Below are 16557 nucleotides of genomic sequence, written 5' to 3'. Positions count from 1 at the left end.
AACTACAAGCGGTTTCTGCTCAATGCAGTGAAATGCTACGAGCCATCCATACCCCACTACTCCTGCCCAGCTTGCTCAGAGATTTTCCATGCAAAATTGATACACTAAATCAGATTAAATTGGATGGTGCAGAAGACACAATGGATTTTACCATGCAAGGGTAATGTGGAATCTACAGAAAAACATGGGGACAACTGAGGTTCAATAGAAAAAAAAAAATTAAAGTGCAGGAAAAGTTTCGGTGGAGAAAGAGCTAATACATAAACTGCACTTTTGGTTCCACTGAGAATCACGTGTAGATCTTGAAGCAAACCTATAAGACCTAGAATACACAGAGGGACATGCAGGCAACCTACCAGGAAACTCATCTGACCAATATTAAGGAATTCAGATGAGATTGCTAGACCAATAAACATGCAATGATTCAGACCTGAAATCACTCACAGATCCCCGCAGTTGCACACAGGACACCGGAAGCAAACTGTGCTGGAATATTTACCAGCGGAATACAACCTACATCACCATTCATACTGAATGCCCCTGCCCAGCACAAGCCACAATCGAAGAAGGCACGATTAATAGCCATCAACACTTCTAATTGGTAAAAAGGTGAACTCATCCTTTGGCTGAAGAATTCACTTCTATGACCATTTTATTGTAACTGTTCTTTCGACAGGAGTGAATAGAGCATTGTATGTGCCATCCCTAAAAGTGATAATAAGTATAATGAGAGACATAGTAATTATAGATATGTACAATAATAGTGGCTTCTTTAACCTTCCTGGCGGTAAGCCCGAACTGAGTTCGGGCTATGCCGCCGGAAGGCACCGCTCAGGCCCCGCTGGGCCGATTTGCATAATTTTTTTTTTGCTGCACGCAGCTAGCACTTTGCTAGCTGCGTGCAGTGCCCGATCGCCGCCGCTACCCGCCGATCCGCCGCAATTCCTCTCGCCGCGGCCGCCCCCCCCCCCCCAGACCCCGTGCGCTGCCTGGCCAATCAGTGCCAGGCAGCGCTATGGGGCAGATCGGAGTCCCCTCTGACGTCACGACGTCGATGACGTCGGTGACGTCATCCCGCCCGTCGCCATGGCGACGGGGGAAGCCCTCCAGGAGATCCCGTTCTTTGAACGGGATCTCCGGATCTCCGATCGCCGGCGGCGATCGGAGGGGCTGGGGGGATGCCGCTGAGCAGCGGCTATCATGTAGCGAGACTTTGTCTCGCTACATGAAAAAAAAAAAAAAATTTAAAAAAAAAGATTTGCTGCCCCCTGGCGATTTTTTTGCAAACCGCCAGGAGGGTTAAAGAAAACCTGTAACCTGTAACAAAAAAAAAAAAAAAAAAAAACCCTCTGGGGTATACCTACAGTGTTATTCCCAGGCTCTTTTAGCCGGGTGCAATACCCGGCTAGTTTTGGTGAGCACCCGGCTGTCATCGGCTCATCTCCTCCTCTGCTGTAAGCATTGGCAACTGCCCTGTATTCTTTAATGTCTCCCCACCCGGCTACTTTTTCAGACCACCCGGCTGTAAAAAATTTCTGGGGAGAACACTGACCTACATTACCCAGTTCTCCCCTTCCTGGCAATCCAGCACAGCGACCACCCCCTACTGCGATCCTGAGCAGGAGCAGTAGCTGCTATTCGCTCATGCTAAGGCAGAAATAGCCGAGCCAGATTGTATCTGCTCTACTGTGCAGGCGCGAATCCTTTGCGATACAATCGCCCCAACAAAGAGCTACTGCGCAGGATCTTGGTAGGTAAATATTTACGGTGCCTGCGCAGTAGTTGTCAGGGTTTGCCAAGCAAGTTTCGGGAGAACCAGCGCAGGATTACCCTAAGCTACAGAGGACTGGGAAGCCTCGCTGGGACCCTGAGGCTTCCCCCTTCCGAGTTAAGCATCTCCCAGAGGGAGAATTTTTTGATACAGAGTCTCTTTAAAGCTGACTGAGTGCCTATTCAAATAGCGGAATCCTCAGTGTTTTCCCGAAAGCGATTAGAGCAGGAAATTTTACCTATCCCGTCAATCTTGCAGTCCAAAAAGCATACCTATGCGACTCAGACTGCATGCTGCAGTTTACAGCAGCACACATCCGAATCCCTATAGTTGTGCATGGCACTGCTACAAGGATTTGGATGCCTACTTGCTTCACTGCAAATGCCGGCATGCACTTGGCTGGTAGACCCAAACTCGTTGGTAGCTTGCAAACGAGTAAATGAAAAGCAGCGACTGTCCCATACACTTCCTGTATTATAGACAGACATTGATATCTCATGAAGCACCTTCAACCAGAGACCTGCTTTGAAAGGCCTTTCACACCGGCTGCATTCAGTTTTTTTTTTAAAAGGCTTGCAATTTTCCAAACGCAAGTACAGTAAAGTTACAATCAGAGTCATGGGAATGCATTCATACTGAATGCATTTTAAAATTTCTAAAAAGGCAATCTTCGTTCTGCTGCATTTTTCCTGCATTTTGTTTGAGGTCAACAGGAAAAAAAAAAAAAAAAAAAAAAAAAAAAAAAAAAAAAAAAAAAAAAAAAAAAAAAAAAAAAAATCGCAAAACTTGAAATGCAAAACACGTTTGCATTTCACGATTTTGGTGAGAAAGAGCCCTTAGGCCCTTTTACACTTACCATGGTGAGTCATGTCGCAGCTTGTTACAGTGGCCATTAAAGTCAATGACATGACACACTGCCTGCAGTGTGATGGAAGTGCTTTGGGTAACGACAAAGTAACGCACAAGCTACAGTGTGTTATTGTGCGACTTCCACGGTAATCCCAGAAGTGCACCTGAAGTAGGGTGTTAATTTATTTTCTTTCCTTTAGTCGCACAGTAGCTATAATGTGGGGTGCGACTTTTCGGCTGCGGTGTAGTGCGAGTGTTCCAAATCGCACCGCTATCACAGCGCACAAGTGTAAGAAAAATAAATTAACATTCAGTGGAGGGGCGTCCGTTTGCGGTGCAAGTTAGTTGGGAAGCTTTTAATGCTTTCTTTCAGGGCCAGTTAACACGGGCTTCTGGCGGCGTTTTATGCCAAACGCTTTTCTGCAAGCATGCTGAAAAGCATTCAACTTTTGGTGGCTTTCAGCATTTTTCAACCCCGCAGCGTGACACGGAGACGCAGCGGTAACCAACCCTGGAAGCAGCACGTTGCTTCCAAGTTCGCCTCAGCAGACGGGAAAAATTGGGATCAGAAAGTGCCGATTATGCCAACATCTGTAAATGGTGGTACAGGAGCTGCCCATTCACTTGAATGGACAGTGCTTTAAAGAGACACTGAAGCGAAAAAAAAAATATGATATAATGAATTGGTTGTGTACTATGAATAATTACTAGAAGATTAGCAGCAAAGAAAATATTCTCATACAGGTATATAGTGTTTTTTCTAACATTGCATTATCCTATAATATGTGCAGATTACACAACACTCAGCATTCAAAATGAGTCTTTCAGAGCAGTCTGTGAAGTAATGACATCTCCTCTAGCAGAGGAAAAGTAAACAGTTCAATTACAGTTGAGATAATAAAAGTCAGATAACAGCCCTCTCCACGACCAAGTTAGTCGGAGAGCTTAATAGCTTTTTTGCATAGAGATAACAACTGGAGTTTCTCAACTCTTCCTGTACTGGAAACAATTACACTGACGTATCTGATCTTAATGTTTTTTTCTTAGCTGTACTACACATACAAATCATAATATCATCATTTTTTTTCGCTTCAGTGTCTCTTTAACAACGAGCGCTGCAACCAGCGGTAAATGTCCTGCAATCGCCTGTGTGAACCGGCCCTTACTCTGAAACAGCACTCAGTCTCTGACAGCAAAAGTATAGACACAGTAAAATAAGCTGCAGAAAGTTAAACACTGAAGACTCACCTCCACTGACATGAACCTCATATAAAGAGTAGCGAGGGGATGACAGCATCCTCATATCTGGTCTGAACTTTTCAGCCAAGGTTTCTATGACATCCTGTGTTGTGGCCGTACTGGACACTCTGATGCATTTTGTTGCAAAATTTCCTGCTGCTTTATCTTGGAAGTAAAACCTCATGACTCCATGGAATTCAAGGTCCTAGAAATACAACAAAAAATGAATTCACATTTATTTTGATCTCTCAATACTGAATCAGAAGACAAGACAACATCTAAAGACATAGCACAAGCCAGTGATGCAGCAATAATGCAACATTTTCTCCGTAGTCACAGAAGTAGAGAAAAAAATCCCAATGTAAAAAAGGAGTATTTGTAAACAGTGCTGTGGAGTCGGTACAAAAATCCACCAACTCCGACTCCTCAGTTTAGGATTCCACCGACTCCGACTCCTCGACTCCGACTCCTCTGATTTGCATATTACAATCTTGTTGATTGAAAGTATGTAACATGAAATTCGTCTCTGAACTGCCAACACTTAGGAATTTTAAAAGACAACTGAAGTGAGAAGGATATGTAGACTGCCATATTTATTCCCTTTAGTCATAGACTAAAAATTAGTCCTTGGTAAGAGTACTTGAAAAAAGGTACAGACCGGAACAAAGGACATCTATCAGGTCCTAGGCAATGTAACTGTGGGTACATGTAAAGGTGGCCACACACAATACAATAAAATGATCCGATTTTACGGCAATTCGATAAAAACGATTGGATCTCCCGGAAAAAATCAAAAGCTTTTTTTTCCATTCGACTGAAAAATCTGATCGGATTTCCCGTTTTCTTCGATTTTAATCGATCCGGAATGCCAGATATTTTTCTTCAACCTTTCTAAATATTGTATGGTGTGTGTTGGATTGTCAATTTATTAATATACACACCCTAGTAATTTTGTCAGAGTTTCCAATCATTTTTATCATAATTGGGGAAAAATTGAACATACGTGTGTGGTACGTTGGTCATATTTTTGAAATGTTACAATCAGTCAGAAAAATTTATTACAATTCTTAAATTGAACAGATATTTTAAAAATTGTATGGTGTGTGGCCACCTTAAGAATAATGTGCAGGTACTCTGCAGGAGAATGAGAGGATTCTTCCTCTATTAGGCCTAGTGCACACCAGAGCGGTTCGGCTGCGGTTTGCGATCCGCTTGCGGGTGCGGATCCGCTAGGGTAATGTATTTCAATGGGCTGGTGCACACCAGAGCGGGAGGCGTTTTGCAGAAACGCATACTCCTGGGCTGCTGCAGATTTTGGATTGCAGATGCGTTTCTGCCTCAATGTTAAGTATAGGAAAACCGCAAACCGCTCTGAAAAACGGCACTTCAGAGTGGTTTGCCAGGCGTTTTTTGTTACAGTAGCTGTTCAGTAACAGCTTTACTGTAGCAATACATGAAATCTACTACACCAAAAACGCTTCACAAAACCGCAAAATGCTAGCTGAAACGCTACAGAAAAATAAGAAAAAGAATAAGAAAAAATCTGCTAGCATTTTGCGGATCTGCTAGCGTTTTTTTGGTGTGCACTAGGATTTACACATTATTCATGTACAATCTGAACCAGGTTTATGGGTGATAGACAACACCTCTGTGTTCAATGTGCACAACATTCTCAGTGGATTCCCTGCAGCTCTGTGGGTAGTGCATATGTAGAGTATAGTACTACTGTGTAACAAAGTAAACCTGAGACAGATGAAATTAAAGTTTTATACATACCTGGGGCTTCCTCCAGCCCCCTTCAGGCTAATCGGTCCTTCGATGTCCTCCTCCGCCACCTGGATCTTCTGCTATGAGTCCAGGTGCTTGAGCCAGTCTGGCATAGTGTGCATGCACACGCTCTGCCGCCGGGAGCATACTACACCTGTGCAGCACTATTGTGCAGGTGAAGAATGCTCCTGGCTGTAGGAGCGGCACGGGGCCAGACTGCGCTGACTGGCTGAATTACTGGGACTCATAGCAGAAGATCCAGGTGGTGGAGGAGGACAGCGAGGGACTGATTGGCATGAAGGGGGCTGGAGGAAGCCCCAGGTATGTATATAACTTTCTTTTCATCCGTTTCAGGAACCCTTTAAATTTGTAGTCTTCAAACCAAATTTTTAACATATCAAATTATTTGATTTCATGAGCAAAGAGAGGGCATACATTTGCATAAATCAACATCAACGCAGAATTATTTCTATCTCTCTTGACCATCTATTATGGCCCGTACTCACGGGCTGCAGAAGTTGCCTGTCGCCAGCACACGTGAGCGTGTGGGCGACAGGCCGGCGACAGCTTCTCGCCAGGTCCCTCCGCGTACACACGCGGAAGAGGGACCAGCGGCGAGGCGGAAGCTGTCGCCGACGTTCCTCCTCCCCCCGCCGGAAGCTCCATATGATACAATGGAGGTTGCTGTCGCTAGTCCGCGTACTCACGCGGACTAGCGACAGTTGCGGGGGAGGTGCGGCGGCGACTGTTGCCATGCGATTGAAACTTTCAATCGCATGGCGACATGAGCGGCGGGCGACAGTTCGGGGTGCGCGCGCGTGCGGCGGCCCATACTCACGGGCGACCTGTCGCCGCAACACGCGCGCGCCGTGTGTTGAGGCGACAAAAGTCCCTCGTGAGTATGGGCCATTAGTGACACGGCTACACATCAGGCTTTATTCTTACAGCATACAGGGAGTGCAGAATTATTAGGCAAGTTGTATTTTTGAGGAATAATTTTATTATTGAGCAACAACCATGTTCTCAGTGAACCCAAAAAACTCAATATCAAAGCTGAATATTTTTGAAAGTAGTTTTTCGTTTGTTTTTAGTTTTAGCTATTTTAGGGGGATATTTGTGTGTACAGGTGACTATTACTGTGCATAATTGTTAGGCAACTTAACAAAAAAACAAATATATACCCATTTCAATTATTTATTTTTACCACTGAAACCAATAGAACATCTCAACATTCACAAATATACATTTCTGACATTCAAAAACAAAACAAAAACAAATCAGTGACCAATATAGCCACCTTTCTTTGCAAGGACACTCAAAAGCCTGCCATTCATGGATTCTGTCAGTGTTTTGATCTGCTCACCATCAACATTTGTGCAGCAGCAACCACAGCCTCCCAGACACTGTTCAGAGAGGTGTACTGTTTTCCCTCCTTGTAAATCTCACATTTTATGATGGACCACAGGTTCGCATTGGGTTCAGATCAGGTGAACAAGGAGGCCATGTCATTAGTTTTTCTTCTTTTATACCCTTTCTTGCCAGCCACCCTGTGGAGTACTTGGACGCGTGTGATGGAGCATTGTCCTGCATGAAAATCATGTTTTTCTTGAAGGATGCAGACTTCTTCCTGTACCACTGCTTGAAGAAGGTGTCTTCCAGAAACTGGCAGTAGGACTGGTAGTTGAGCTTGACTACATTCTCAACCCGAAAAGGCCCCACAAGCTCATCTTTGATGATACACCAGCCCTAACGAGTACCTCCACCTTGCTGGCGTCTGAGTCGGACTGGAGCTCTCTGCCCTTTACCAATCCAGCCACGGGCCCATCCATCTGGCCCATCAAGACTCACTCTCATTTCATCAGTCCATAAAACCTTAGAAAAATCAGTCTTGAGATATTTCTTGGCCCAGTCTTTACGTTTCAGCTTGTGTGTCTTGTTCAGTGGTGTCGTCTTTCAGCCTTTCTTACCTTGGCCATGTCTCTGAGTATTGCACACCTAGTGCTTTTGGGCACTCCAGTGATGTTGCAGCTCTGAAATATGGCCAAACTGGTGGCAAGTGGCATCTTGGCAGCTACACGCTTGACTTTTCTGAGTTCATGGGCAGTTATTTTGCGCCTTGGTTTTTTACACACGCTTCTTGCGACCCTGTTGACCATTTTGAATGAAATGCTTGATTTTTTGATGATCACGCTTCAGAAGCTTTGCAATTTTAAGAGTGCTGCATCCCTCTGCAAGATATCTCACTATTTTTGACTTTTCTGAGCCTGTCAAGTCCTTCTTTTGACCCATTTTGCCAAAGGAAAGGAAGTTGCCTAATAATTATGCACACCTGATATAGGGTGTTGATGTCATTAGACCACACCCCTTCTCATTACAGAGATGCACATCACCTAATATGCTTAATTGGTAGTAGGCTTTCGAGCCTATACAGCTTAGAGTAAGGGTACGTTTCCACTTGTGTGGCACGATTTGCTCGCGGTAAACGCGTCAACGAATCCGCATACGGTTGCGGATTCGTTGACGTTTTCATGCAGATTTTCAGGCGGAATCGTTCGCGATTTTAACAACGCGATTTTAACCATGTCAATGCCGGCAAGCATTGACATGGGTATTTTCACGAAATCGCGCGCGGAAACGACGGGAAAACCGCAAGACTCAAGTGCTTGCGGTTTTCCTATTTAGTTACATGACCGACAATTCGCGTGCGGGTGTGCGGCGTGCGAATTCTGACAGCTCTGCTGTGCAGATTTTTTCTGCAGAGCGAGCCGCACAGAATTCCTGACAAGTGGAAACGGCGGCATCCACTTGTATTGGTTGAGCGAATCGGCATGCAGGAAACGCATGCAGATCCGCTCTAGTGGAAACGAGCCCTTAGACAACATGCATAAAGAGGATGATATGGTCAAAATACTCATTTGCCTAATAATTCTGCACTCCCTGTAGATGTTATTTAGTAGGGTTGCAACGGTATGAAATTCCACGGTATGATAACCGTCAAAAAAAATACCACGGTATTACGGTATACGGTATTGTACAATTATTTGGACCCCCCCCCCCCGTAGCCAGTAGTAGGTGGCCGCAGCATAGGTAGCCAGGGATAGGTGTAGCTAGTAGTAGATGGCCGCAGCATAGGTAGCCAGGGATAGGTGTAGCTAGTAGTAGATGGCCGCAGCATAGGTAGCCAGGGATAGGTGTAGCCAGTAGTAGGTGGCCGCAGCATAGGTAGCCAGCAATAGGTGGCCGCAGTATAGGTAGTCAGTGATAGGTGTAGTCAGTAGTAGGTGCTTGCAGCAAAGGTAGTCAGGGATAGGTGTAGCCAGTAGTAGGTGCTCGCAGCAAAGGTTGCCAGTGATAGGTGTAGCCAGTAGTAGGTGCTCGCAGCATAGGTAGCCAGGAACAGGTGTAGCCAGTAGTAGGTGCTCGCAGCATAGGTAGCCAGAGATAGGTGTAGTCAGTAGTAGGTGCTCGCAGCATAGGTAACCAGTGATGGGTGTGGCCAGTAGTAGGTGCTAGCAGGATAGGTAGCCCGGGACAGGTGTAGTCAGTAGTAGGTGCTCGCAGGATAGGTAGCCAGGGACAGGGTGTAGTCAGTAGTAGGTGCTCACAGCACAGGTAGCCAGAGATAGGTGTAGCCAGAAACAGGTGGCTGCAGCACAGAGAGCTGGGGGGAGGGAGAGGGGATGCAGCAACAGTGATAAACACATGCCGGCAGCCGACCTGCGAGCACCTACTACTGACTACACCTATCCCTGGCTACCTATGCTGCAAGCACCTACTACTGGCTACACTTAACCCTGGCTATCTATCCTGTGAGCACCTACTACTGACTACACCCTGTCCCTGGCTACCTATCCCTGACCGATGTACGGGCTTTCATTGTACTTCATGTTCTTGCATCACCTTGTAATAGCACCCAGGGGGCGCTGTTTCAAGGAAATGTGATGCAAGAACAGGAAGTACAATGAAGCCCGGGTACATCGTGAAGGACGGAGCTGGCTTCTCGCGAGTATTTGTATCCCCGCCGCTGTTCGTGCGCTCGTCGCATCCCCGCCACTACGTCGCCCTACCCCCTAAAACCGGTAAACCGAGATTACCATACCGTGCACAAACAGCGATATATCGTAATACCGGTATATCGCGGCAACCCTATATATAAGAGATTCCTGTTTACACATCATATATACTGTACAGTCACAATCAGATATGTATATCTGACTTAAATAATACGGGGACTGCTTTATTGAAGCAGCACAAGTAACTAATTATGATTGGTTTATTTCATTTTTTTGGACTAAGCACAGCTATTACTATTCATAAATTTATGATGACTATTATCTGAGAAATAGAACATTTTATCATATTTTCTATTTTAATTACAGTTTAAATTCATTCGGAAAAGGTGCATTTTTTTCCCCGACTCCAGGCACCCAAAATTGCTCCGACTCCACAGCCCTGTTTGTAAACACTGCACCTAATAGAAACAGTCAGGAGTAGGAAAATCACTATTCTCAGGCGCTTATGACATTAGATTTGTTCCAGCTATAAATGTAAATAGCAAACTGTGCTCCTGTCACCGGGAGCGTTCTGAGTCTGTGCGGCTCTCTTAAGAATTGTACTGCACATATGTAGAACTTTACCGGCGATGGGAACACCGAGGAAACCCATGGACAGGACCACGCATGCACAATGACTATGACTAGAGCTCTAATCACAGATCTTTCAAAGTGGACAGCAGCTCAACTGAGGAAAACCCGAGGGACCTAACAGGCTACAGGGGGTTGGAAGAAGCCACAGGCCAGTAACAATCCAATTCAGGTGCGCTTTATAAGGAAAAACCAAAAAGGCAAACTAATCAATGGTTGCCAAACTCAAAGCCAAGCCTAAACAGTAATAGGAAGGTTGCGGCAATAACATTCCTACTGCTAAATCATATGCTTTTCAGCTACAAGAACCAAAGCACTAAAATACACTTAAGGTGGCCATACACTGGTCGATTTGCCATCAGATTCGACCAACAGACAGATCCCTATCTGATCGAATCTGATCAGAGAGGGATCGTATGGCTACCTTTACTGCAAACAGATTGTGAACCGATTTCAGCCTGAAACCGTTCACAATCTGTTGTGGTGGTGGTGCTGCTGCCGCCGCTCCCCGCCAACCCCCCCCCACCCCCACCCGCCGCATACATTACCTGCTCCGCCGGCACGACTCCCGGGTCTCTCTCCGCTCTTCTTCTCCGTCTCCAGCATGCTTCACTTCTTCCTGCCCGGCAGGAAGTTTAAACAGTAGAACGTCCTCTACTGTTTAAACTTCCTGCCGGGCAGGAATAAGTGAAGGCATGCCGGAGACCAGAGCGGAGAAGAAGAGCGGAGACGAGCAGGGGCAGTCGCGCCGGCGGAGCAGGTAATGTATGCGGCTCTATTGCGTCGGTCGTCGGGCACTCGAACGCCGCTAGCGATGCGCTCTTTACCCGCGGGCGATCGACGGTTATTTTCCGTACGGCGCGATCGGACGAAATGGATCGAAATTCGGCGTGTAGCGCGAACGATTGGCAGCAGATTCGATCCCAGTGATCGAATCTGCTGTCGAAACGGCTGTAAATCGGGCCAGTGTATGGCCAGCTTAAGATTTTTCAGCAGATTTACTGTCTGATCATTTTCCCGAACGGTTTTCTGATTGCTTTCCATTCACTTCTATGAGAAATTGATAAGAAAAACAATCAGAAAAACAATCGAAAATCAGATTGGTCAAGTCGCCAATTATATCGAATCTATATGCCAAAAAAAAAAAAATCTCATGGTGTATTCCCAGCATTACAGTTGAAATTTAAATTCATTAATTTCAATGTTACTTGACAAGGGGTAATATACATGAAATTATTATGAAAATCTATCCCCACACTGACTAATTAAATCTTACAGTGGAAAGATCCATTTTCAAGCTGCATAGATTGATGCAGTAACATGGGGGAGGGAGTAGAACGGGTTAGAAATGTCCCCGAGTTTTGTACTAAATCACCTTTAGACATCCGTTGTGTAGATGGCGGCAGTCTAAGGGTTAAAATCATCAGGCAATAAGGATGTGACCTTCCTAAAGGTAGCCATACACTGGTCGATTTGCCATCAGATTCGACCAACAGATAGATCCCTCTCAGATCCAATCTGATCAGAGAGGGATCGTATGGCTGCCATTACTGCAAACAGATTGTGAATCGATTTCAGCATGAAACCGTTCACAATCTGTAGTGGTAGTGCTGCCGCTGCCCCCCTCCCCCCCCCCCCCCCCCCCCCCCTGCATACATTACCTGCTCCGGCTGGCGCGTGTCTCCGCTGTCTTCTTCTCCACTGGGTTCCGGACCGGCTGGCTTCACTTCTTTCTGTCCGGGAAGTTTAAACAGTAGAGGGCGCTCTACTGTTTAAACTTCCTGCCAGGACAGGAAGTTCAGTGAAGCCAGCCAGTCCAGAATCCGGAGCCCAGCGGAGAAGAAGACAGCGGAGACACGCGCCAGCCGGAGCAGGTAATGTATTGCGTCGTTGCCGGGCATACGGACGCTGCTATCGACGCACTCCAGACCCGCCAGCGATCGAGCAAAAGCTTCCGCACGGACGGCTCGACGGGAACGATTGATTTGGGACGGAAATCAATAGTTTGCGTTTGCGCAACGATTTCACAGCAGATTCGATCACAGTGATCAAATCTGCTGTATATCGGCGGGAAAGTCGTTAGGTGTATGGGCCACTTAACACTAAAAACAACAATTAGCTGACAGCGCTGAGATTAAACACCACACTGATCAAAACCAAATTTTATCCAAATGATTGTGATGGGTTCTGGAAGCATACTGTAAATAATCCCAAATTTATCTATGATTTATTTCTGTACACATGGGTACATAATAGACACTGGTACATAAGACAGATTGTACAACACAAACAATACAGTTACTTATACAATGTGTATACACAATTCCTTCAACCATTACAAAACTTCCAGATTTACTAAGGAGGCTCTGCATAAACTCAGACAGGCCCTCTTAGTGGCCAAGCATTCATGCTCCTCATAGTGCCACCATTCCAAACAGCTTCTCTCTACCTTATACTCTGAACAGTGCTGCAGAAGATGTTGGTGCTATATAAATATTTAAGAGTACCTTTAACAGCAGGTGGTGTGGAAAAATCAACTAACGATTGGGGCAGAAAAGACAAAACCTGATTTTGTCAATTAAAATGGAAAAAAAACCTTACCGTACATCACTGTGGATAAGCCTCCCCCGCCCTTATAAGCTCACATCCTAAAGTGGCACTCTAGCCTCCCATGCAAAGTATGTGTTGTAGTGTGCCTACAAAAGCATAGCTACCTCTCTTCATGCCAGCTTGTGTCATTGCATCCTCCTGCAGCTTCTGGACTGGCCGCTAGAGCTCTGGACTCACTATCATGTTACTCCAGTAAGCCTGGAGGGTCTACCAGCCAGCTCAGAAGCTGCCAGGGAGAGGCGAGCATGCAAGCTGGAGCAAGGAAAGGTAGACATGCTTTCCGGCGCACTTACAACATGCGCTCTGCATCGAGGCATCCCACACATAGTATATCCCCCGCAGATAGGCTGGCCTCTCCTCCCACTCCGCAAATTCTCATTAAAAATGTTTGATTTTTTAAGTATTTATATAGAGCCAACATATTACGCAGCGCTGTACAGAGTTTACAATCTTGTAACTTAACTGTCCCTCAGAGGGGCTCACAATCTAATCCCTACCATAATCATATGTCTATGTATGTATCGTGTAGTGCATGTATTTTAGTCTTGGGCCAATTTTTAGGGGTAAGCCAATTTACTTATCTGTATGTTTTTTTGGGATATGGGAGGACACCAGTGTGCCTGGAGGAAACCCACTCACACACAGAGAGAGCATACAATCTCCTTGCAGATGTTGACCTGGCTGGGATTTGAACCGGGGACCCAGCGTTGCAAGGCGAGAGCGCTAACCACTACGCCACCGTGCTGCCGAAGTACTATACACTGGTCCGTGGCCCTCTGCGGACCCGTGGGACGTTTGCAGTTGGGCCGCGGGACTGTCCTCTTGTCCCCCCCCCCCCCCCGCTGGGTGACTGCTATACTGGGGCACTACCTACGCATACTGAGCACAATACTACCCATACCTGGGCACTATACTAGCTATACTGGGACACTATACTAGCTATAATGGGCACTACTTACATATACTAAGTACTATACTAGCTATACTGGGGCACTACCTACCCATACTGGGGCACTATACTAGCTATACTGGGGCACTACCTACTTATACTGGGGCACTATACTAGCTATACTGGGGCACTATACTAACTATACTGGGGCACTACCTACCCATACTGGGCACTATACTAGCTATACTGGGGCACTAGTTACCTACCCATACGGGGCACTATGCTAGCTATACTGGGGCACTATGCTAGCTATACTGGGGCACTATGCTAGCTATACTGGGGCACTATGCTAGCTATACTGGGGCACTATGCTAGCTATACTGGGTTAACATACTAGCCATACTGGGGCAACTATGCTAGCTATGCTGGGGCACTATACTAGCTATACTGGGGCACTATACTAGCTATACTGGGGCACTACCTACCCATACTGGGCACTATACTAGCTATACTGGGGCACTAGTTACCTACCCATACGGGGCACTATGCTAGCTATACTGGGGCACTATGCTAGCTATACTGGGGCCCTGTGCTAGCTACACTGGAGCACTATGCTAGCTATACTGGGGCACTATGCTAGCTATACTGGGGTAACTATGCTAGCTATGCCGCCACACCCCAGTGCTTCCCCCCACCCCCACGGAACCCGCTGCGCACGACACTGTCCACTAGAGTGTCTGCCCTCCCCCCCCCCCCCCCCCCCACGGTCCCCAGAGAAAAATTTGGTCATAAAGTGGTCCTCGGGCCGCAAAAGGTTGGGGACCCCTGCTATACAGTACCTTAATTGTGGAAAAGATCAGAAAGTCCTCTCATTCTCCTCCCTCCCCTGAACCGCCAAAACTGCCATTTTATTTAAGGATTGTGAATCATGGAGCAGCCTACTTTAAAAATACAGTGCTTTTTTACTCAACAAAAATGCACCATTGCGTCATTTGATGATGATTTTTTTCAATGAATTTCATCTCAAAAACACAACCCAACATCCTAATCTTTGTTTGATAGATTATATAAGAAAAATATTTAGGAAGAACAAAAGTTTTGACATGATATTAAAACTGCAAAAAGAAAGCTAAAAAACACAGATGAGAGAGAGAAAAGAATGATCTGTGCTAATGTTATATGATGATGAAAGAAACCCTGTCATAAGCTGAATGCCAGGACCCGTGGGGTGTAATAGTGTGACCACCATTCACAGGAAAGCGCAGCTCAAGATGTTAGACAAGCCTGCCAGCCAGAACAAAACAAATGGTGCAGGGTGTCCTTTTGATGTACATGAATAAAAAGCCTTCAACCAAGTGTTTGTTATTTAGCCTACAAGCAGATAGCTAAGGAATCGACATGACAGATGGTGCTGAGTGTAAACTACATCCTCACTGTAAGCACAACTGTCATTTGAGAAAATATAAGTGAACAATTTATACTAAAATTTCCAGCTCAAAACACAAACTTCATCACAGTAGTTTAAACCTGAGTACCCAGAGAACTTAAGGAGAGTCTATGCAAATAGGGCGCCAAGGGGAGAAAAAAAAAAAAAAAAAACACGTAATATTCAGGAGACCAAATTTCTCCCTAAAAATCGATATTTGAATGGGCACCCAAATGTTTGCCAATAGCAGTCGCCCAAATTTCCCTGATCGCCTTCAGGAGCCCTCTAAAAAAAGCTATCCTATATAAAACTGGCATTGAAGGCATTTGCAATTATTTAGCGAAGTGAGGAAGATAGATCTTCCTGATGCATTTGATATGCATACTTGTGCATTGCTTAAAATACGGTTAAGCACACAAGCAGGGACACTGCCTAAAAGTATTTTTTTTTTATATAGAGGAGCATTGTATTGTATATTGTTTATGTACATAATATTTTATCTTACAGTGCACCAAGCACTCATTTATCAAAATATTTGAAACAGATCTCGTAAATTAGTGCGACATGGGGGTGCAGGCACCATTTACCTTTGGAGGGGCTGTTCCCTAGCTCCTGTGTTGCCATTCCATCTTCTCCAGAGAAACTTGCAGATGCTGCAAGTTATGCTGGGAATACACTGTTAGTTTCTGCCGTGCGTTTCCACTCTCGATCGTTTTTGTCGCTCGAGTCGCTTATCTTCCGCTCGTTTTTCTTATCTTTTTCTACTCACTTCTATCAGAAAACGAGCTGCCATGGAATCGAAAGGGAGATCGGACATGTCGGAAATTATCTATCGAACCATCTAATCAGCTAAAAAACGAACCGTGTATTCCCAGCATTAAAGTTACCAGCAGGGCCATGTGCTCCAGGAAATGTAGTCCTTCGATGTGAGTACACCACATAGCCAGAAGATTTACTCACATCAAAAGGCCTTCATGATCTCACGGCATGCATTGCGGCAGTCGAGAGCGTGTGACACCACCAATTCAAACTTGTAGCTGCGGCTATCCCTAGACAAGATGGATCAGCCCCTCGAAAATAATGCCTTCCACCCACCCCTTCACGGCACACTCCATTTACTAACCTACCACAGGGGGAGGTTAGTTTCACATATTTTGGCAAATAGGGTCAAAAAAAATATTAATCTCACATAAGCCAAAATCTTAACGCACAATAACACCTATTTGGCAATCTCAGTTCTGCAGCTCTAAGAGAACCAACGGTCACAAGATTTCTTACAACAAAGTTTTACATCAGGTTTGCCTGTCCACATTAAAGATTCTTTGTTGCATTTCCTGCAACATTTTTCACACATGGATGGAGC

General features: G+C 45.5%; 1 protein-coding gene across 22 annotated transcripts in view; it reads right to left on the bottom strand.

Moving 5' to 3' along the window:
- Window positions 1-16557, bottom strand: part of AFDN (afadin, adherens junction formation factor) — a 329459-nt gene that overhangs the window by 255315 nt on the left and 57587 nt on the right. For all 22 annotated transcript variants that reach the window (XM_068231796.1, XM_068231782.1, XM_068231787.1 and 19 more), the window contains exon 2: window positions 3869-4064. In XM_068231796.1, coding sequence (XP_068087897.1) covers window positions 3869-4064 — 196 coding nt within the window. The remainder of the gene's footprint in view (window positions 1-3868; window positions 4065-16557) is intronic.

Source organism: Hyperolius riggenbachi, chromosome 4 (assembly GCF_040937935.1).
Source record: "Hyperolius riggenbachi isolate aHypRig1 chromosome 4, aHypRig1.pri, whole genome shotgun sequence".
Taxonomy (NCBI): domain Eukaryota; kingdom Metazoa; phylum Chordata; class Amphibia; order Anura; family Hyperoliidae; genus Hyperolius; species Hyperolius riggenbachi.
Note: the sequence above shows the minus strand (reverse complement) of the source record. Positions and strands in the feature narration are given on the sequence as shown.